This window comes from Neodiprion virginianus, chromosome 3 (assembly GCF_021901495.1).
Source record: "Neodiprion virginianus isolate iyNeoVirg1 chromosome 3, iyNeoVirg1.1, whole genome shotgun sequence".
NCBI classification, from domain to species: domain Eukaryota; kingdom Metazoa; phylum Arthropoda; class Insecta; order Hymenoptera; family Diprionidae; genus Neodiprion; species Neodiprion virginianus.
In genome coordinates this window covers 2,249,789-2,271,851 of record NC_060879.1, presented here as the reverse complement: position 1 = coordinate 2,271,851, position 22,063 = coordinate 2,249,789, and the positions used below count along the sequence as shown (strand labels likewise).

At 37.6% G+C, this 22,063-nt stretch overlaps 4 protein-coding genes across 16 annotated transcripts; 2 read left to right on the top strand and 2 right to left on the bottom strand.

Annotated features, from left to right (window-relative positions):
• The first annotated feature begins 472 nt into the window (after nucleotides 1-472).
• Nucleotides 473-13,384, top strand: LOC124301599 (vinculin). 8 transcript variants are annotated; one of them, XM_046756865.1, is made up of 20 exons: nucleotides 473-807; nucleotides 2,941-3,048; nucleotides 3,140-3,285; nucleotides 3,361-3,637; nucleotides 3,757-3,957; nucleotides 4,547-4,787; nucleotides 4,880-5,112; nucleotides 5,242-5,262; nucleotides 5,341-5,707; nucleotides 5,802-6,230; nucleotides 6,819-6,910; nucleotides 7,040-7,133; nucleotides 7,908-7,952; nucleotides 8,332-8,451; nucleotides 8,624-8,695; nucleotides 9,506-9,630; nucleotides 9,719-9,958; nucleotides 10,068-10,158; nucleotides 10,692-10,727; nucleotides 11,679-13,384. In XM_046756865.1, the coding sequence occupies exons 1-20, from the start codon at nucleotides 751-753 to the stop codon at nucleotides 11,846-11,848; spliced, it is 3,165 nt and encodes a 1,054-aa protein (XP_046612821.1). In that variant the 5' UTR covers nucleotides 473-750; the 3' UTR covers nucleotides 11,849-13,384. The 8 variants fall into 8 exon arrangements, with proteins under 8 accessions (XP_046612821.1, XP_046612824.1, XP_046612825.1 ...); XM_046756868.1 differs by lacking the exon at nucleotides 7,908-7,952; XM_046756869.1 differs by lacking the exons at nucleotides 8,332-8,451; nucleotides 8,624-8,695 and adding an exon at nucleotides 9,303-9,338 and having other exon boundaries at nucleotides 474-807.
• On the bottom strand, nucleotides 12,881-14,787 carry LOC124301601 (transcription initiation factor TFIID subunit 8). The gene is made up of 5 exons (XM_046756880.1): nucleotides 14,517-14,787; nucleotides 14,139-14,425; nucleotides 13,914-14,064; nucleotides 13,664-13,810; nucleotides 12,881-13,589 (listed from the first exon to the last, which is right to left on the bottom strand). Exons 1-5 carry the CDS (start codon nucleotides 14,644-14,646, stop codon nucleotides 13,432-13,434), a joined length of 873 nt encoding a protein of 290 aa, XP_046612836.1. The 5' UTR covers nucleotides 14,647-14,787; the 3' UTR covers nucleotides 12,881-13,431.
• A 243-nt stretch (nucleotides 14,788-15,030) lies between these two features.
• On the top strand, nucleotides 15,031-15,990 carry LOC124301604 (probable small nuclear ribonucleoprotein G). The gene is made up of 4 exons (XM_046756886.1): nucleotides 15,031-15,261; nucleotides 15,412-15,434; nucleotides 15,641-15,765; nucleotides 15,868-15,990. Exons 1-4 carry the CDS (start codon nucleotides 15,230-15,232, stop codon nucleotides 15,916-15,918), a joined length of 231 nt encoding a protein of 76 aa, XP_046612842.1. The 5' UTR covers nucleotides 15,031-15,229; the 3' UTR covers nucleotides 15,919-15,990.
• Nucleotides 15,991-15,999: 9 nt separating this feature from the next.
• LOC124301600 (zinc finger protein 60-like) lies at nucleotides 16,000-21,170 on the bottom strand. Of its 6 annotated transcripts, none has more exons than XM_046756875.1 (4): nucleotides 20,677-21,169; nucleotides 20,234-20,375; nucleotides 17,621-20,006; nucleotides 16,000-17,446 (listed from the first exon to the last, which is right to left on the bottom strand). In XM_046756875.1, exons 2-4 carry the CDS (start codon nucleotides 20,318-20,320, stop codon nucleotides 17,181-17,183), a joined length of 2,739 nt encoding a protein of 912 aa, XP_046612831.1. In that variant the 5' UTR covers nucleotides 20,321-20,375; nucleotides 20,677-21,169; the 3' UTR covers nucleotides 16,000-17,180. The 6 variants fall into 6 exon arrangements, with proteins under 6 accessions (XP_046612831.1, XP_046612833.1, XP_046612832.1 ...); XM_046756877.1 differs by having other exon boundaries at nucleotides 20,966-21,169; XM_046756876.1 differs by having other exon boundaries at nucleotides 16,001-17,446; nucleotides 20,905-21,169.
• Between the last annotated feature and the right edge of the window lie 893 nt (nucleotides 21,171-22,063).

Below are 22,063 nucleotides of genomic sequence, written 5' to 3'. Positions count from 1 at the left end.
TTATCCAATATCGGTAGTAAAAAACGAAATTGTCATCTTCGCCGCCTGTTCATAGGCAACCTGACCTACCATTATGAAATTGCTGCCTACGCAAAGGCGTATTTCTTCTGCTACAGATATATTTTATTTCGAAGTACACGTGATAGATTACTTTATTATACGATGCTCGATCAATTTTGATTAATTTTTCCTCTACGAAATTGCCGTGGATATAGCACGGATTACATGTAATTTAACAAAAATATCCTTTTATAACAGAAGAGTAGGATGAAAAATGATTGAAAACGAATTATCCGGTACAATTGATGAATCGTGAAACGACAACGCGCTGTTTCTGCATTCGTTGCAATATCCGGCTTCCTCCTTGCAGTTTGATTCAACGAGTATTTCTCGCATTCCCGGTTTTCCCAAGGTGCGTTCACGAACCACGCCTGCGCAGATATTCGTTCGACAACCGTGGCTCGATCTCGGATCTCCGGATAAGTCAAGCCAGTCACGTAGCTGGATGAAGCAGTTAAGTGTGGTCAGTTGATCGCTTCAGTTTCTCAGAGTTAGTGTTTCGTGGGATTTTACCCCTGACGTATTTTTGTTCCATCACCCCCCCCCCCCCCCCCCCCTCCTGTAATCTTTTAGTGTTTTATAGTTCTCGGTCTGTGTATGTGCGCGAATGATTTTTCAAGTCTTAAACGAAGAAGGATAACTCGGTGATTGTTTATTTCTCTCCAAAATTGAAAAAATACTTGCATCAAAATGCCTGTCTTTCACACGAAAACTATCGAGAGCATCTTGGAGCCCGTCGCACAGCAGGTTAGTCCATTCTGTTTTTTTCCTTTTAAGATCACTGTGTACGACTATATGTCTACATACCTATAATACAGACGTTCCGAAGTATATTTAGAACGAGTAAAAAAAAAAAATATAACGGACAATAAACGTGCAGTCAGCAGTTTTCGAATAATCTATGTATAGGAATTACGAACGAATTTCGTTTCACTTGCACTCAAGAAGCTTCCGGTTGTTGACAATTAATTAAACTATAATACGCAGACGATAATTCATTAGTCTGTCAATTTGAACCTGCTCAGCTCGTAAGTGAATAAATAATTCATCCTCGTTAAGTAAATTGCATGTACACATAGAGATGATATAATTGTTCGTGGGATGAATATTTATTTATAAGCCGTTTATTTTTGCCAGGTTATACATATACTCGTACATAATTATATACACATGGATTTTCGAGCGTGTTAATTCCACGCGTATACGGTCAGAGACGCTGCTTAACAGCGCCGACTTATAACTCAGGGTCTAAATTTACGAATTACACTCTTTAACCGGAGAGAATGACACATTTCAAACTAATAGCTGTTATACACATGCACGTTATACAACATATACATGTACATGCAAGGGTTTCATATTTCGAAGAGTGCAAACGCACTCGACAAATGAATACACAGACTCCGCCGTCGAGTTTATATGACATCATCTCTGTTTTATAAATCCTCCCGGAATACCGGGTATTGTTTTGTTCGGTATTTTTGGGCGTGGTGTATACGTCAGGTTTTTTTTTTTGGTTTTTTTTTCTTTATTTACATTTCTTTCGCTCCCTTTTGTGAATCGCTTTCGATTTGCATATTTATCAATTACGTCTTTAAAAAAGGACCTTCTCTGTGATAATTTGTCTGTATAACCAATGCTTACTTTTTTTTTGTTTTTTTTTTTTTAATTCATAATCATCGCCGTCCTACACGCGGTGAATAAAATTATTCATTGATCGATTTGGGCACGAAGATAGAGAGAGAGAAAGACAAACTTCAGGGGACAAGTCCAAAGTCACTATAAACTCGAAAAATAGTGACCCCCCCCCCCCCCCCCCCCGCCTCCAGCGTTTCTTTGCGTTTCTTTGCATTAACGTTACAAACTTCAGTCTCATTATCAATTAGTTTTTTTCCGCTCTTCATAAGTAATGCAATTATATTAAACTCGAATTGAACGCACATACACACAGTTGTCATTCTGCAGCCTCTTTTTCCTTGATTTTTCTGTCCTCTTTGAGCCACACCTATTCTAACAGTATATTACTGCGGATGCTCTAGGATGAGGTTTACATGGAAATTCTAAAAATATATTGTCAGAAAATAAAGATCTCTCTGAGCATCTTGCCGTCTTCCAACGGACCTGCCTGCTGCCTCTGCCTGAGGCCCGCTTACACAAGACTTATTTCATGGCCTACTTATAAACAACCTACAGTCTTGCCTTTTCAGATAAGGTTACGCAGGGTAATCAAGCCTTAGAGGTTGCCTACTGCTGGCTCAGTTTCCATGCTTCTTTCAGTGCCTTCTTTGCCGTGTCTCCGCTACATACCCACACAATTTATGGAAATGATGCATTTTAGCTCTCGTGACCATATATGGGCACTGTTATTTTCATTCGCAAGAATATAAGCATTTGTTTACAGCTTGTGCAGTTTTTTTCTTTTTCTGTCTTTCTCTGCTCCTTTCCGAAGATCAAGCGGCAAATACCATTTGTCAAATATGTACTGACCAATTGGATACATCCAATTTGTTTATTTTCACTTGGCATATAAATTATGATTTATCATCCCTGACTGACCATTTCAAAAACCAGACATAAATACAGTAAGACAGTTTTGTAGCCAGAAAGATAAACATTGTGATACACGGGCTGTATTTTTAGAGGTAATATCATCTGGATTATTTATAAAACTTTGTGCACGCCATTTGACATCGGTAGTATGACTAGAGAGAGCTTACTTCTCAAAATCGGGTTTTAATTTATGCTTTTAATGTCCTGATCAATGAAACTGTGAACTCTCTTGTTATTTTGAATTCTTAGATGATTAAAATCAGACTGTTAATCCCTGTATCATTGCCTGAGAATCCTTTTAATTCAATTAATTCTTGTATTTTACTTTAGGTTTCAAGGCTAGTTATACTACACGAAGAAGCTGAAGATGGAAATGCCATGCCAGATTTGGAGCGCCCTGTTCAGGCAGTCAGCAGGGCCGTCACCAACCTTGTCAAAGTGAGTTTGCGTAGAATTCAAACCCTGCCAATAATGCCCTCATAAAATTGTGTAATTCACGTTCTCATCATCTTCAACTATCTCAATCCAGGTCGGCAGGGAAACCATCAATTCTTCTGACGATGCTCTACTCAAGCAAGATATGCCTAGTGCTTTGTACAGAGTCGAGGGAGCCTCCAGACTGCTCGAAGAAGCTTCGGCCATGCTCAAACAAGATCCGTACTCCGGGCCCGCCAGGTATTTAAAAACGGTTGCCTCAAATCAATGAACATGATTTTTCCAAGAAATTTACAAATTCATTTTATTCCACAGGAAAAAGCTGATAGAAGGATCGCGGGGCATTCTCCAAGGCACAAGCTCTCTCCTTTTGTACTTTGATGAAAGCGAAGTGAGGAAAATAATCCGTGAGTGCAAAAGGGTTCTCGATTACTTGGCCGTCGCCGAGGTCATTGAAACGATGGAAGACCTAGTACATTTCTTGAAAAATCTCAGCCCCTGTCTCAGCAAGGTTTCGCGTGAAGTTAGCGCCAGGGAAAAAGAACTCACGCACCAGGTGCATCGGGAAATATTAGTGCGCTGTTTGGATGAGGTATGATAAGAATGTTGGATACGTATTATATGTATTATGTTAGGATATGTATCCAGAGCAAACAAAACTGCTTTCTATTCACCAAGCTTTATAAATTCATAATCTCTGTTACTCACTAGGTGAAAACACTGGCGCCAATTCTGATATGCTCAATGAAGATCTTCATCCACATAATTGGACATGGAGGAAAGGGTGCAGAAGAGGCGGCGGAGAATCGAAACTACCTTTCGGGGCGAATGTCGGACGAGCTTAACGAGATTATCAGAGTCTTACAGTTAACGACTTATGACGAGGAAGAGTGGGATGCTGATCAATTGACGGTATATCTTTTGAGCTTATATATATGCTACTTTTCGCAAAGAAGTAAGCAGCCTTTCATTTATTTATTTATTCATTTATTTATTAAGTCAGAAGAGAAAAGGTTTCTCACAAGTAAGTAATAAAGTACATACATTTGGTATTTGTGACAAAATAATATACAATAACTGAAAATTCTAGTCTTTTTGATTTAAATATAAGCTAGCGTTATAAATATCAAACTAATCTTTATTGTCATTGCAAAATAGCACAATTCGACTATGTATCAGGGATCAAAAATCACAGTTAATATTTACGTAGTAGAAATAATTATTATATCTTAGAGTGCGGCTAGGTACAAAAAAGTTTAACTTCGAAAGCAACTCAGGGCTATGAACAAGATTAATTAAGATTTTGTAAGCAAAAAACAGATCGGTTTTTTTATGCTGAAACTACAGATGGAATACTCAAAACAGTAACAATTGAGGTCTAATCGTGATCACTGTAATGCATTGCGTTACCAATTTTATAAGAAACAAATTGGAACAACAAATGGTTGACATTTTCAAGTTTCAAGCCGCCCTTCATTTAAAATTTACACCGAAATTCCAGGTCTTGAAAAAAGCGCAAAGTGCCATCGAATCACGCATGAGAGCTGCCCAGGACTGGCTTGAAGATGGAAGTGCTCTGAGAGGTGGTGTCGGTGAAAAGAGTCTCAGGCAAATTATTGAGCAGGCTGAACGTCTCGCCGAACGCTGTCTGGCCCCGTCACAAGCCGAACCAATCACGAAATTGACGTCACAAATTACCACCATGACTGATGCTCTCTGCGAACTGCGACAGGATGGAAAAGGTGATTGTCATTTGTAATAAAAGGTTTTATATGTAGACAAGGCTTTCTTCTCACCTCGTTATAATCGAAATCGTCTTTGTTTATGCTTTAAGGAAACTCACCACAGGCAGAATCGCTCGCTCGTGCCATAAAGGACAAACTAAATGACCTGCGTTCCACGGTTTATTCGACTATCGTAGCTGTGGACAAATCTGGGATTGCACAAACGGCTCACACAGTCGCAGGCCGATTAGAGCAGGCTAATAAGTGGCTTCTTAATCCTCAAAATGACGATAAGGGGCTCGGTCAGAGGGCCATTGCGCTGATTGTTCATGAGGGTAAAAAGGTAGGCATTCTAAGCTGATTGAAGAATCGCTTACTGCATGCCGGGTGAATCCATCCTATCTGTAAGAATCTATAAATTATCGAATATTCAAAAATTTTGGTGTACGATTTTAATGCTACATATGGATAGAATCAACAAAATATTGCTGACGTAAGTGCAAGTTTTACCACTCTTCCCTTCTTTGATTCCTCAATGTCGGATCAGAAAAATTGATTTTCTTACCTTTAGGTGGCCGAAGGCTTGCCCGGGATTCATAAGGCAGAGATACTGAATCTCTGCGATGAGGTCGACAACTTGTCTCGTCAACTCGGCGATCTCTGTGCACACGGTCAAGGAAACACACCGCGAGCTCAGGATACCGCTCGCCAGTTATCCCAGAAATTGTATGAGCTTAAGAACCGTATTCAGCAAGCAGTTGTGTCCAGGGTCGTAGAGGACTTTATCGATATTTCTACACCACTGAAACAGTTCACCGATGCGGTCCTCTCGCTTGAAGGAACTCCTGGACGAGAGCAAAACTTCAACGACAAAGCTCATGCTCTTCAGACGTTCTCGAACAGAGCTGCTAAAACAGCAAGGATGGTCGCTGCAGGAGGTAAGGTCAACTATCTTTATACGTGGCTGATATAATTTGTATTCCAAATAAAAAGTATCGAAAATATCGCCGAGTTGATTTTTGATCTGAACAGGAAGCGGTGGTAACAAAAAATTGGCTGAGGCACTGGCGGTTAGCGCTTCTCAGGTGGAATCATTGACGCCGCAACTGGTTAATGCCGGTAGAATTCGAATGACCTATCCGGAGAGTAAGGCGGCTGATGAACATTTTGAAAACCTACGTCAACAGTACGCGGAGACGATCCAGCGGGCGAGGGCTCTCTGCGACGAGGCTACAGACAGCGGAGACTTTATTCGTACCTCCGAGGAGCAAATTCAAAAACATTCGTTCCTCTGTGACGATGCCATCAGTAAGAATCATCCGCAGAAAATGGTGGACAACACGGCGGCCATTGCGAGGCTTGCGAACCGAGTTATACTCGTTGCGAAACAGGAGAGCGATAATAGCGAAGATCCTGCGTTTATTCAGCGGGTAAATCTTGCTGCTGACGGTCTTCAAAATAGTAAGTAAAATTTTGAAGTGACGATTTATGTGTTGATTTTTTACTGTTTGCGTTTGATCATTTTGGAGTTGGTTACTCTGGTAAACGAGATCGAAGATCAGAGGATTTTTTTTTGTGCATTTAGTTGAGGTTTATTTTTTGTATTTTTCCTGCAAACTAACAGCAATTCGTCTCTTCTTTTATTATCTTCATTTGTTAAATAGGACAATGTGTTTTGGAAACTTTGAAAGACGTGTACTTCCTGCTCCAATTAGTACTAAAATAATTCTGGGGCTAATTGACAAAAACGAATATAGGCGTAATTGGTTTGATAATTGATCTCCATTGAGTTAAGAAACTGCTGAAGTTTTTTGCCATGCCGTCGAGACCCTCGAGATAGATGTTTGAATTTTTCTACAGTTATCGACGATCATGGGACACAGTAACACCAAGTATCACAGAAAAGCAACTAATGATAAACAATTAAAATCGAAACGATCTTCTTCTGTGAAATCAGGTTTAAGACTAATCAGAAACGTATACACTACCCAATAAGCAGCTTGCAGCTAAAAATAAGTTGGAACCAATAATGTTAATTCTTAATAACAGGTGTGGCTCCCATGGTTCAGGATGCAAAGGCAGTGGCTATCAACACTAACGATGGACCGGCTGTCTCTCGCTGGAGGGAAAGCAACAGAGCTGTAAGTAAAGTAAAAATTGTTGAATTGGTATATTAAATTTAAGGAAATTAGAAAACGAGCACAGAAGACGGCTGAAGAGATGGTATAGTATCTAACCAAATGAAATAATGAGCGATTATGTCATTTCAGCTTCTTTCCAACGTTGGCCAAGTTCGCAAGGCTATTACCGTCAATCCAGATCTGCCACCACCGCCAGATATGTCTCAACTGCGAATCAACAATGGTAAGTGAAAAAACGTAGGTCTAGATCGAACCTAAATATCCTCATCATTTTTTTCTTTCACATTACATCACTGTTTCGGTGATCCCTTGACTTCTTTTCACCAAATTTCGTCATTAGACTTTCCAGACCCATGAATTCCTAGTGTTTTCAATTGTATACTTGAGTTATAACACTCGAATATAACGTTATCTGTTACATGGTGAAACAAGTAATACGAAATTTAATAATCGTAGCTTTCAAACTAATTAGTCCTTAACAAAATAGTGCCATAGTATAGAACCTTTTTGTTTAGACCACTATAATAGTGTAGACTAATAATTCAATAATCGAAAACCATTAACACAAAATAGATGGATAAATTGGGAATATTTTTAAAGAGGAGAAGAGTGATAGTTTTATCCGCTCAACAACATTTGGTACGAGTCAACTTTCTCTGCAAAATTATACTCATGACTCTTAAGGTAGTTACTAAAACTAATAACAATGTACAATCTGGGGCTTACAGCTTGTAATTGCTAAAAATCTGGCGTTTATTACCGTCTTCGTAATCTTGAATTTGATTATAGAAACACTGAAAAGATTATGTTAAAAAAAGGTCTGGCTTATCATTAATCAGGCGCGATAGTTCTGCTGTGCGACGTTTTACGTCAAAGTCCTCAAGGAGATTAAGAAATATTTCAGGAACAAAAAGATTTTCATCACTGCAGACGATTAAAATCAAGTTTAATGTTACATTAGTTAAATTTGGTCGTCTGGTTTTTGTTTTATTTACAGAGGAACAAATGCCAGGTCAACAGTACAGTTACTTCACAGATAAAGGTACATACTTAACGACAACAATCAGTAAATTACGCATGTTTTTTTAATGTTCTTTTCTTTTTCAAATTATATCAAAGTTCATAATGTAGATATATTTGCGACTGAAAAGCCTGCAGTCAATTTTTTTTCTCATCATATCTGTCAGTAGATGTTCGTTTCCCTTTTTAAAATGTATTAGTGTTTTTATTTTATCGTATTTAATGTCGCAACAAAGGTGTTTAAAAGTTTTTTTTATGAATCTTATGAAAACATTTGCTTCTTTTGGTTCTAGTTGAGTATATTTTATATCTACTTACGTATGATTTCAGCTTTTTCTATACTTTGTTCCATTCTTTCTATTTTCCTTTCTTTCTATACACGTATTCTCATTTACAATTAGTTGGGCAGCCTTTACGAAACCAACCATCACCGAGCAGCTTGCGCGTCACAAGTCCAACTCTGACCGCCAATAAACCACAGGGGCGTTCTGTCAGTCCTTTGCCAAAATGGGCTCGCGGAGGTACTTTGAAAAATAAAACGTTGCAAATTAAGGAGACTAAGGATTGTTACATCCATTGCTTGTGGTTTTTCAATTCAAAATGTAGATTTTCTGTGAAGTTATCTTCAAAGTTGAGTGAGTTCAGAAATGAAAAATTTGTCGTTCATCAAATTCATTTGTATTTCATTATCAGGAGATAACCCTGATCTCCTGTACCAAGAACTGGCTTCTGAGGATGAATTAGAACAGTCAATGCGAGCCCGAGGTAATCTAAAGTAAAGTAAAATGTATAGAATTTAAATTGAACGTTGCATCGTGTTTTCATGCCTGCAGTATTATCGTCATCTCTTGTCTCCGCTGTTCTATCGAATGACTAACAAGACCAGGAATCACGAATTGGATCATTCGAAACGGATTTGCATCTATCTTCCAAAAATCTAGACCTTTATTTTCATTATTGAAATACTTCCGAGTTTTCGTCATTTTTTTTTTCTTTCGTTCTGCCTTGTTATCCTAAATCAGGTCATTCAAACATCCAGAATATGCACGTGGGATTATCGTCATGATAGAGATGAGTGTATGTGTATATTTATAATGCAAGGGGGATGCTGGCATTTGTATCCTATGCTTATGGTAACTGCTAGTTTTTGATACCATAAGTGATATTTGCTACCTTTCCACTTTCAGCTTGAGTATGTTTGCATACTGAATATAGGTTTACACACAGGTTGATTTTGGACCGAAACTTCATCGTCCGTAACTAATTGTGCATCTTGGGTACACCGGTTTTGCATGAACCAATATCATTTCATATTTATATGTGATTGCTTTAAATTACAAACATATCGCTTTGACGTTTTTCACGCTATCAGGATTTCAAGATTACTGTCAATATGACGCTGACAGTGGTAAGGCTTTCATCACAATGAATGTCTGTTATGTTTCCATCATTTATCTTGCTGTAATGTTGACTTAGAAATCAATATTTCCCCAGAAAAAAAAAAATTATATTTGCTTCCGCCTCTCAGTTTAACATTGCACCCGATGTTACTAATTGAAATTTTATTCAACGCAGATATGGCTCCGCCTCGTCCTCCTCTACCTGGAGGTGAACTGCCACCACCAAGACCGCCGCCACCAGAGACAGATGATGAAGATGAGATGTTCATGCACGCGCCGCAGCCAAACCAGCCCATAATGGTCAGTCAGGATTACGTTCCCATTATGTCAATATTTATTGCGATTTTTCTAACTTTCAAATTCATTATCATCACTTCTGGTTCTATAGATGGCTGCTCATGGTCTGCATCAAGAAGTACGTCAGTGGTCGAGCAAGGATAATGACATTATAGCTGCTGCGAAGAAAATGGCTGTCCTGATGGGCAGATTGTCTGGCTTGGTCAGGGGCGAGGGAGGCAATAAGAGAGATTTGATTGCCTGTGCTAAAGCGATCGCAGAAGCGTCACAGGAGGTGACGCGTCTCGCTAAGGAACTAGCCCGGGAATGTACAGACAAACGTATTCGTACGGTGAGTCGAATTTTAGATTCCATCTAGTTTGAAATAATTTGAGTGATTCTGCATTCGGTTAGATGAGAATTTTTAAAATCGCAATAACGGTAATGTGTTTTTGCTATAGAATCTTCTACAAGTCTGCGAACGCATACCGACTATTGGTACACAACTGAAGATTTTGTCAACAGTGAAAGCTACTATGCTGGGAGCACAAGGTATTTGTCAATCTGCTATTAAATTATTTCAAATTCTCTCGCTTCGACTATTTTGTTGAATATTTACAAAAGTTGGTGAAAACTAGATACAGAAAATTGCGTTGTTACTAATAATTGCGTATTTCAGTCATACACAATTATTCAGCTTTAAATCAATATTAATAAGCTGCATGGGTTTATTATGATCGCTGTGAAGAAGTGCTAATATTGTTGAAAATATTAATTCAAGATATTTTAAGCTTAACAAACTCGTAATCAAACAAAATAATTCATGTTTTAACTATTAGAATTTATAGGCTGAGAAAGCTTTGCTAGAAGTTTGAGAAAGTTGATTTATTTATAATTTGTTAACTAAATAAGATTGTGAGGTAAATCATCAGTTCTCCTAACTCTTTTCAATATGAATTTTCTAAAATCAATGTGCGTGTTGAGGGAATATTGTTTAACAATTTTATTTTCTTGAAACGACTGCTTCTGTAAATACAGCATACTGATTAACAATTTAACTGTAAAGATGATTTCTTTGTGTATAGAAATGCTTCCCAGCTGGAAGGAATTAATACTACATGGTAAAACAGCTGTACATAAAATCGTGTTTGCTTCACAGATGTGTTTGCATGAAAGTTTACATTTTCGAATGATTGTTGTATTCTACGTTGAGTTATTCAATTAAATCTCAACAGGCATGTGCATAATCGATTTTCACACTCTAATGTACGATCGTATTTATAATTGTTTCTATTCATACAGTAATATATCGCATTTAAAATATTTTATTAATTTTTCGCAAATATGCATACTCAAAATATCTGTACTCGATTGATTTTAAATCTACCTAAAAGGGCATTGTCAAGTTTCTAATGTCGTAGCTTCTTGCTTAGTCTGTCCACAGAGTTGAATTACGCTTGTAAAGGTGTGACGATTCAAGAGTGATATGTATATCTAGGCAGACGATGTTTATTCTTGCATAGTAACTGTAACAGCGGTTGAAAGAAGGACTGTTATAATTTCTAATATTTATAGATGCTACTGTGGCATTGCGTTATTAATTTCATAGCATTTGGGAACTCTCTCAACTAATCATTTTCTGATTTCTGGTTTGAATTATGCACGGTGTGCTGGTGATACACATACCGTATCACTCTCTATTGGCGCAGACGAAATGATTGGGCGCAGTAAGTTTGCTCTATTCCACGTGAAAAGTAGGCCTGTCATGTAACTTAGCTCTATAGTCGTAGCATTGTGCGTTGTCACTGAATTTCTCAGGCATGTCTGTGTTTATCCAATTTTTTATCTAGATTTAGTACTTTTTTCACGACCTTAATTGTAGAGCTTAAAGTTTCAAATTTCGTGGTCAATTTTTCACCCCAACTCATAGAATTGCGAAACTTGGGTAGCTAGGTTTCTAAGATCACGTTGTATGGTGTGTAAGGAGAGTTTTTGCAGTCAATTTTTTCTCGGTGTTCTAAACACGTATTCGTCGATCACAGTCTTTCTAACAATTATGTGCTTGCATCCAGGTACCGAAGAAGATCAAGAAGCCACAGATATGTTGGTCGGAAATGCTCAGAATCTTATGCAAAGTGTTAAGGAAACAGTTCGTGCCGCAGAATGCGCCAGCATCAAAATCCGTACTGCATCTGGCATGAAACTACGCTGGGTACGCCGTCAACCTTGGTACCAGTACTGAACGTTCGGAAGAATGTCGTATTCGACTTGTTCAGCATAGTGGGTTTTCATAGACATACGTAGATTAATACAACAGGATCAAAGCAATATGACAAATACTATACATATAGGTATATTCCATATATGTATTGCTCATTGCCTTATGTGAATTGCATAAAAGAAACCAGATACTACATGTTGAACTCTCGAACCAACCACTGAAATCTTTAACGCGATCCGAGAACTGAAAAATCATTTATTCAAAAGCGTTACTTATTTCGTAAGTAACGATACATTTAATAAATTATCGGCGTGTACGAAAAGAGATACTGTATTTATGCGACATACCTATAAAGAAATACACATAAAGTGAAACTGTGCAATTGGATGTCGAATGTAGTAAAACATATTGATTATTACTTTTATATTTTCGCGATTTCAATAGTGCTCAATGACTAAATTAGAGAATGAAAAAAATTAAAAAGAAGGCCAACAATTTGCTGAAATATTTTTATCAAGTACTAATCTGATATTAGACACATGTGGATATTCAGCTTGCTGCAATAGTTTATCACACTGCATCATCAAACTATAGATAATTTTTTACTTGTGGTGAAAGAACTTGACTGAACTTAGAATGTGTTGAATTTTGGATCGGTCGTTGTGTTCGTTACACCTAATTTTGTCTGCAAATTAAAATAAATTTTGTCCGACAATCGCGTGTAGTTGCATGATTTTCTACAATTAAATGCCTTTCAAGAAAGAGCAAAATAAATGGAAATTAGAAATTAGAAACAGGGTATTACAGTAAACTTTACGAATCAATGCCTGGTCTATCATTTTATAGGAGTCTAGACGAATCCAATCATGTTTGTTACATAGAATATAAGTGAAAGTAAATATTTTATAATCGATCTTCATCCATTGAACAAAGAACGAATAGTTCATATTTCACAAAGGCTTGTTAAAAAATTTTTTGCATAATATTTGATATACTAAATTGCAGTTATCAAATCATCGCACTGTCATGGCATTAATATTTTTTCACAGAATCAATGAAGGTCTCATGTCATTATTATCTATAATAAAAGCAATTAGTTAGGCTTCCAATTAAGCTATGAATAGCTTCGCAATGTAGGGTGCATATGTAATCGGTAATCGTTATATGTACGTCTATGCGATATTGTATAATCTATTTTTATAATGTCTCGTGCAATACCTAGGGTCCCTTTAAATAGTTGTGATGTTTATCAATCCTTAAACGCTGCCTTCTTATTGTATGTATATTGGTGCTAGTGAGCTGTGCAATTTTATGGATATCTACAGATATATTAAGATTGTACTCAACATAAATCAGTAGACCTTTATATTAAAAAATGACTCACAGCAAATTTACACAATTTATGATAACAATAATAACAACTTGAGTAACTAAAGTCGGATTGTTATTTTTTTTTAAATATATTTATTAATTTTATGATAACTTAATTTACTATATATAAATATACAATATCTTCCTCTGTGCATCAGTTATAATAAAGTAATTGTCAGTTAGTAAGTTCCGTGCTTAAAAACCGAATATCAAAATAATACCTAAATCTTTAGTCATACGTCTGTCGCTTCTCTTTTTCCAGGACCAGTCGGATTCGTACCAGTTATTTTATTCTTTGGCAGTTTGCCTGGCCTCAAATAAGGATTGTCTATCACATCTTGTTGGGCTAATGCCTCTCCACTTTGCTCTGTCCCATCTGCTTGTGCCTGGGCTGAAAATTGAAACAAAATCAGTACAAGATTCACCATTTTTCTGACTCATTGTCTCTATAGATCATGAACAAACCTTCTTCTTTGTCTTCTACAGGCGGTGCCTTCTTCTTTTTTTGAACCGGACTCGGTTCAAACTGGAACTCTTGATCAGGCTCAAAAACTTGATCCTGTGGTAGAAGTGCTGACAAATAGCTGGGAAATTGTGGCTTGCATGCTATCACTTGAGAGAAGTTGAGAAAACCCATTAATAAATAAAACAATAATTTTAGAACATAAGATATTATTTTTGAAAATTTCCAAACTCAATTAATTCTACCACTTACAGGGAAACATGGTGTTGTCATCGGTCAAGAACAGACTATGCGTGTCCCCTGTTTTGGCAATAAATCTTGTCAAGGCTCGTTCAATGTCCCGTTTTTGCGATGCAGCCTTTTCCCTGATAGCTTCATATTCCGTCACAGGTTGTTTATGTGTCTGAACACCATTTGTCGATAGTTACACTAATGTGCTACCAAAATGATGAGTAGTTGATAGAAGTTACGACTCACCGGCGTCCTGATGTAGGCGTGAGGATCAGGAAATGGTGGCAGATGATTAGGTATGTGCGACGGATGATTTTGCTTTACTCCAGCTTGTAAAATATTGAGCTGTTTGGCCTGTATCTGTTGTTGAAGTTGGGGCAGAACAGTCCTGTTTAGACGTTTACCATACGTCTCCATCCCTTCTAATTTGATTCCCATGTTAATTAGGGCCAGAATAACATCGGCTATCAGAGGCTCGGTCCGTCCAGACAGCTCGCAGTAATTTTTCGCCGAATCTCCGACCTCGACGATAACTACAATGTTCATAATTACGGGTAAGCATTCTTTTTTAGTTTATAGAGTAAACTCGTTTAACAGCGTTCAAGAAGTCTTAAATTCACTTACAAGCCTGCAACATTTCGGTGAGGGTTTCCAGCGCCTGTCTTTCACACGTTTCAAAACCATTTTCGACCAAAATACTGCAAACTACATGATTTAACACTTTTCTTCTCGTGTTTACTGTTTGGGTCTCCATTTTTAATACAACTGGCTATTACTGTTTGGTCATGTTTCCATCGAAGGGTTGGAGTCGGGTTAGGTTCAAATTATGAGCCAATGAGAAACGAGGTTTGAGAAGAAATTACTTTCTTCCCCTCAAATCTCGTTTCTCGTTTGGCTGTAATTTTAACCTAACCTGACTCTGACCTTACAACGAATGGTATTACATGCTTCGTGGACCTTACGATGGAAGCATCTTATAGTGTAAGAAAACAAAGCGTGTTCCACCGGTGGACGCTATTTCGTCCCGTTCTGCGCCGACCATAGAAGCCATCTTGAAATTATATGACGTATCTTCTAAGTACAGTGGAGATTCCTACTTGTTAAATTGTACGCTAGATGGTATTGAATGGGATCGATTGAAAATCCAAAATGGCCTACATACGGTCGGTTCTTAATACGATTTGTTCGTAGAGATGGCTGCGCAGTAACACACCTTAGATGTTCAAATTTGTAAAAGCGTCTCACGTCGCTTTACGTTGTTCGTAATCTCATCGTTGGACCGTGTGAGCATCAAACTGCCCCGATTTTTCAATTAAAATTCAACACATCTATTAAAAATGAGCAAAGCACATCCCCCAGAATTGAAAAAGTAAGTGATAAACTTGCGTGTCAAACCGACGCCGAATAACCGCAGTTCTTTGCCAAGAATTTTTAGGTTACGTTGCTAAATTTAAGGTTAGACTTCACCTACCGGTACATTTATTGCCCATATATACTAATTTTTCATTATATTTTTCAGATACATGGACAAAAAGTTATCCCGTAAGTTCAGAGGATTAAATTAGTATCAAATAATATTGACTTGGTTTGGGATATTTATTTATTTTTTCAAAGTTCATTGAACCTAGCTTTGGAAGGTTATAAATATTTGATATTGCCAAATATCATGTTGCGCACGAAACCCTCTTCTAGAAAATTGAGAGGAATGGTATTTGATGTATTTTATTAATGATACTTTCAATTGGCAGTAAAACTAAATGGCGGGAGACACGTGATTGGCATCCTGCGAGGATTTGATCCGTTCATGAACATGGTCATTGACGAAACAGTCGAAGAATGCAAAGACGGAACGAAGAATAACATTGGAATGGTGGTAAGAATTTAAAAAATCTAAAGCAATTGCTTGAGGAAAGATGCAAATCATTTTTTATATCCGCACGAAGTATTGACGACAATATCATTTTTGTTATTTCAGGTCATTCGAGGAAACAGTGTCATAATGCTAGAGGCGTTGGATAGAATATAATTATTAAAAAGAATCGGATGGAAGAATGTATTTAAGAGAAAAAGAAAGAATAAAAACATTTTGTATTTGTAACGCCGTATTTAACATTTAATTTTTCACTTATTTTACAGTGTACACATAGTTGTAAATGATTGAATGATAAGTTAGGAGTGACGATAATTTTGGAGAAAAATCATGAAGACTAAAAGAATTTAAACGTTTATGTTCAAATACAAGTATAAAAAAAAAAAAAAAAAAGGATTCCAAGCAGTACAATTTTCTCACATTTCTTAGCTCGGAACAACGAGAAAGTGAACATTCAATACAGCTAAGCTGATTATTAAATATATTGTGCACAAAATATAATCTGGAAAAAAATGGTGCAATGGCATATAATTAATTATGGTAGGCATTTCGCTGTTACATGTATAACTGGATTTTATAAAAATACGAAAATATCGTACAAGGGGTTAGTTTGCCAATTTGAGATTCGTACTGCACAGTACAGAGACATACTGGATTAAATCAATTATTCTTATAATAAGTTATTCAGGTGAAGTGAATAAAAAAAAATTATACAAATTCTATTTTAAAAATGTCAAAATACATTTGCTATGTTTATAAAATCAATCTTTTTACTGATGTTTTTATTAGACTGAATAATTCCGATTTAATGAAACCGTTTTGGAACTAAAATTTTAATAATACTATCTGCGATGAGCTGAGGATTTTTGCTGTCGTAAGTGCTCATCAGTCTTCGAAGCAGGAACAAAGGTCTGACTTACAAGAATAATAATAGGTATAATCATAAAAATAAATGCATGCATACTTTATACATTGTATATAAAATAAAGAAGCAAGATAGCTTCCTTTGTCAGAAATACCGTAAAATCTTACCCTCAGATAGTTTTTAATTATGATTTGACAATAGTGTGCAGAATACTCGGTAAATACCTTAATTTTTTTTTTCCTCTTATTTTAAAATTTTACATTTGCAATTATATGAATTCGTTTGAGGATATCCTTGTTTAAGATAATATAGAATCATTCTACACACACCTTATTACTTTCGTAATGTGCGGTAAACAGTCAAAAAAAAAAGAAAGGGGAGTACAAAGAAAAGTTTCAATGCAATGCAGAAAATTATATTAGCTAAAGTAATAACTTAGTGTATAATGGCCTACTTATTATCAACGAAATATAACGAGAGAACTACAGAAAACATACAAATCAATAATGATTTTTTTTCATAAGAATCCAGTGTACCCCTCATCCTTCTGAATTCAGCAAATGTGGTTATCAAGTGTTCTTTTGTTTGAAAATTGTCGGTTACACTTACGGCACTTAATTAATTCAACACAATTATTGTGCATGTGCAATCTGTACTCGCGATTAGTGTGAAATTTCTTGGCGCATCTAACGCACGTTATGAAATTTTGCGGACTCAGATTCATGTGAATACGGAGTTTTCCATCATTTTTAAATACTTTCAGGCAGATCTCACACTGGAATGGTCTCAGCGGTCCAGTTGTTGAATTTTTCAGGCAAGCTGCAGGAGGGCAAATTATCGTTAGATCATTGCTGTTCAAATTCACTCAACTGCTTTTTTCTATAATCAAACAAAGGTACGATTTTTTGAGTTTTTTTTTAAATTTTCTTTTTAAATTTTTTTCTACACATTTAAACTCTGTATTCTACACACATCACTCGTTATGATACTTACACGACTGTTTGCAGGAACTTTTGCCACAGCTATTGCCATGTTTATCATAATCAGTCTGGCTGTGAAACAAGCTCTTGCATGCGAGGCATTCCACAGTTTCTTTGGGTTCATTAGCTACATGATCATCAAGCAGTGTGGAGCTATCGAAATTTTCTTTACAAATGGTACATTGAAAATTAGAGTTCGATCTCCTAGTGCTCCTTCTGACAACGATAGGCTTAGTTTCAGTTTCCTTCGAATTGCATAAATTCTGGTTTCCCTCTGCATTGTGCACACCGTTTCCTTTAGACTTCGTATGGGCAGGTTTATTTGCAATCTGTTTTTTCCTCTTGTTTGAATCTGAACCATTACGACTACTCTGAAACTTCGTAGCTTCATTCACAGCTGCTGCCTCCTCTATGAGCTCCTCTTTAATTCTCATCAGGATTCCATTTGCCATTGACTCACAATCTGACACCTCAATTTCGGACGATTCATTTCCATTCACTGCCTGTTCCTGTCCTTGCAGAATTTCATGCAATGCTTCTTTTTCCGTCATCTGATGACACGACACCAAGTGTGCCTGAAGATCTGCCTTTACAAGATGAATATGGCAGTATGGGCAGTCCGTAGAGTTGTGTCGCTTTCGTTGATGCGTTTTAAGGTCAGTGCTCGATCTGTAAGACAGATCACACTCTGTACAGTGGAAGGGTCTTTCACCGGTGTGGGACCGAATGTGAATCTCAAGTGCCGATTTGCATATAGATATCTGTCCACAAATCTCGCATCTGCATTCGCCATCATTGTGCTCATTGAGCATATGTTTTTTCATATCGTATCTATTGCTAAATGGTTTTTCACACGTTTTGCAAGTGAATAACATTTCTCCCGTGTGCCCAGCTACGTGCATTTTGAAATACCAATCTGTGCTGAAACCCTTGAAACAATAAGGACATTTGAAAACCTTTGAATTTTTCTCCTCAGACTTCCTACGAGCTTGAGATTTTCTTCTTGTGTTCGTCGCACTTTTTGCTGTCTGTGAATTCTGCTGCTCCACATTCTCTGTTTCATTATTTTGTGCAACAGACCTTGGCGGGCTAGGAGCTATCGGAGCTGGCTGAATGGCCTGCAGTTTTGAGACAGGTACAGGTTTGGGAAGATTGTCTGGTACCAAGCAAAACGCAGGAATACCGTGAGTTTGATGCCGAAGCGAAGGGGCTGACTTCAGGCTGGTGATAGGGACGACTCTGATGGGGGTCAGGTAAGGTTTGAGAGCTGTATTTTGGCTCGAGGTTACGATATTTGCCTGAGAAGCGAACCAATCATTGAGAGACATGGGCTGAACGATGTTGGATTGCGTGACCGAGGAAACTTTAATGTACTGTTGACCAAGCCTTGCGTGTTGAGGTGGAGTGCAAAACACATTTGTTATCTTGGGTTGCTTCACGGCTGGTCCTTCGTTGGTCTCAGAACCCAGTCTTTTGCCGACGATTGTATTCTGTGGTGGGAAAACAATCGGAATAGAGGGCAAAAGTTTTCCAAAGACTTCTCGGGAGTTAGTACTTTGTACAACGCTCGGCTGGTTGCCCGGGGACAGTGTTTTTATTGTGACAATTGGCTGATGCTGGGGAATGGTTTTTGGGATGATGATCAGCTCCTTGTTATTCCTCAGGGACTCCATAGTCTTTTTGTACTCAGTGGCCGGGTCCAAGTGTTCTTTTTTCTTGGTCTTGGCTGCCTCGATCATCTGCAGTTCTCGCTCCCTCATTTTTTCCCTAAGTATCTGAGCACCGTCTGTTTGATTGTGCCTATAGACCTCCTTCCTGATGCAGCTTTTGTGACTCATCCTAGACCTCCGTGTCTTGAATACAACGCCGCAAATGTCGCAAGCACTCATCAAATCACAACGGTAGAGTTTAATCAACGCCCGTCGACATCGGTCATGATCTATGCTCAATGCATCGCACAGCGGATTTTTGCAATGCTTTTCAACCGGGGCATTGATCTCGTTTTCCTCTATCCCCACAGCTAGCATTGGTAGAACACCACCCTGGTCAACGTACTGTAGCACGGAAACGTCGCAAACGATATTTTCGCATGGGCCGTGATGACCACATTGTTTTTGCTCAGGCTTGACGACCATCAGGGCTATTTCAGACTTTCCATCCCCCTTAGCAGGTAGCAGCCTAGATTTATCTTTGCTTTCCGTTTCCACTGTCATTACTGATATTTCAGACCCGATGCCTTTGCTCTGCGCCACCTTGCTCGGCCCATTCTTCTTATCAACCGGTAAATGGACATTGTTGTTGGATACATTAGATTTGGGAGTCGTTTGGACTTTCGGAATTGTTTCTATCACAATATTTGGCTGGCTCAGCAGTCGCTTGACTGGTTCGGATTGAAGGACCTGTTGTGGGTGGAAATTGAATATAAGGTGAGGGCACTATTCTTGCTTGAAACAAAATATGAAGTTTTACTGTCAAATGGGAAGTTGATGGTAAAGGTGAGATAGTATTAGTATAGTATATTATAGTATTATTCATTGATAAATGAATGGAGACGTGTATATAATTTAAAAAGTATTGTGTGAAATAGAGCAAATAACAATTATTGTATGTATATTAAATAACTAACCTCAGCAAGTGTCTGTTGCGGCGCAGGCTTGGGACAAAGTTTTGGATAATTTAAAGATATCAATTTCGAGTAAGAAACATGCGACATGTTTTCGGGCGATTGATTAAATATCCTGATCCATTGTCACTTGATAACTTGAAGTCTATTTAGTAATAAACAATTTTATTTATTGATCCGGGGTTCAGGTTTTCGAAGATTGATAAATAAATAACGATGTCAGTGGTATTAGGTCTACATTTAAAAATTTGATAACGAATGTGTTTCGTTTGTTTTAACGCGAGAATGAAAAATTATAAGATCTGGTTTATCCAGGCAGACAGAAATATCGTGTCAGGCTCAAAAGTTGGAGCTGATAGGTTATAGATTATAAACACACAAGTACGAATACGAACGTTCGCAATATTCGAAAGCGCGTATTCGGCAGATGATTAAATGTTTAATACTTGAATATCAATTAGAGAATGATGATCGTGCAGCAGCAGCAACAATAAGAATTACATCAAGGGAGAATAGTGGCGAAACGAACAGCCATGTTTTTTGGATAATGATAATACGGTGAATGAGAAAAAAACAGAGTTGGCTACAAAAATGGAAAAAACAACGCCGTCGTCGCCGTCATCGCTAACGACGACGATGATGATGATGATGACGATGGTGTGAAATGAAAATACCGCTGAACCCCGCGTTGTCATGCGCTAATTAATTATTGTTTCCAATTAAAAAAAAATATACAATATCACCCGTACTGTACTAAGATTCAAGTACAGTAATAACAAAAAGTTCAACCGAGAGTCGGTACAGTTACTTTGCCCTCACTGTTTGATACAAAAACTTTTAACACCGTAACGCGTTGTTCACCGAGACTCGCTACCCCAAACCATTTTTGCACTATAAAAATTTCTATCTGACTTCTTTATAGGCCAAATGGTGGGGGGGGGGGGGGGGGGGGGGCACATGGTATACCTATATATGTACGCAAGCATGTATGCATGTGTATTCTTACTGAGTGAGCCTTGGTATGCGCTTGCGTGAAATGTAGTATTCATTGATAATTATGGTGATAATTATACATAAGGATTGATTCTATTGAATTTGGTAATACGCGATTGATTCTACGTATAAATGTATACGTATATTGCATTTACATCGTGCCGACGTTGGCGTAGCGGGATGATAGTTTTGCCATTTACTTTTTGCAAATTTGCAAGTGTGTAAGCGCTCATTGTACTTTCCGAGTTTGTTAACAGGTGGCGCAACTTTCGACAGTTTGCCGGATCTTTGGCAAATCAACGCATATTACCGGTGAAGCTGGTCTAACTCGCAATTCCTACAATCATTGACAAATGAATTCTGCACGAACGTTTCGCGCGTCGGCATTTATTTTCGAATAGCGTGATGAAAAATACGCGGTTTGGTTACTGGACTAAAACGTCAGATGATTAATGAATGAGAAACGAGATATTGAAATTGTAAAATTCAACTGGTGATATTGAAAGAGAATTTAATACCTCTCGCTTTTATCGTTACAGGGAGATTTTTTCTGTCTGCTTATTTTTGGTTCTTGCGTAGATATAATGTTCGCAGACCTTTGTGTAACGCGAATATACAAAATTAAAACAACAATTATATGTTATTCTAGATTGACATCGGATTAGGAATAAATTTTGTGTCTCAGCACATTCGTCTGTATACAAGGCTGAGATTATTCAGTCGAATTATACTTATAGGTACATTATTCGGAGGTAAGGATAGGTGAGGGATTGATTTGCAGCATTTGAAATATGACATAGTTTAAAAATCTGAAGAATAATGGATTGATAAAATTACATT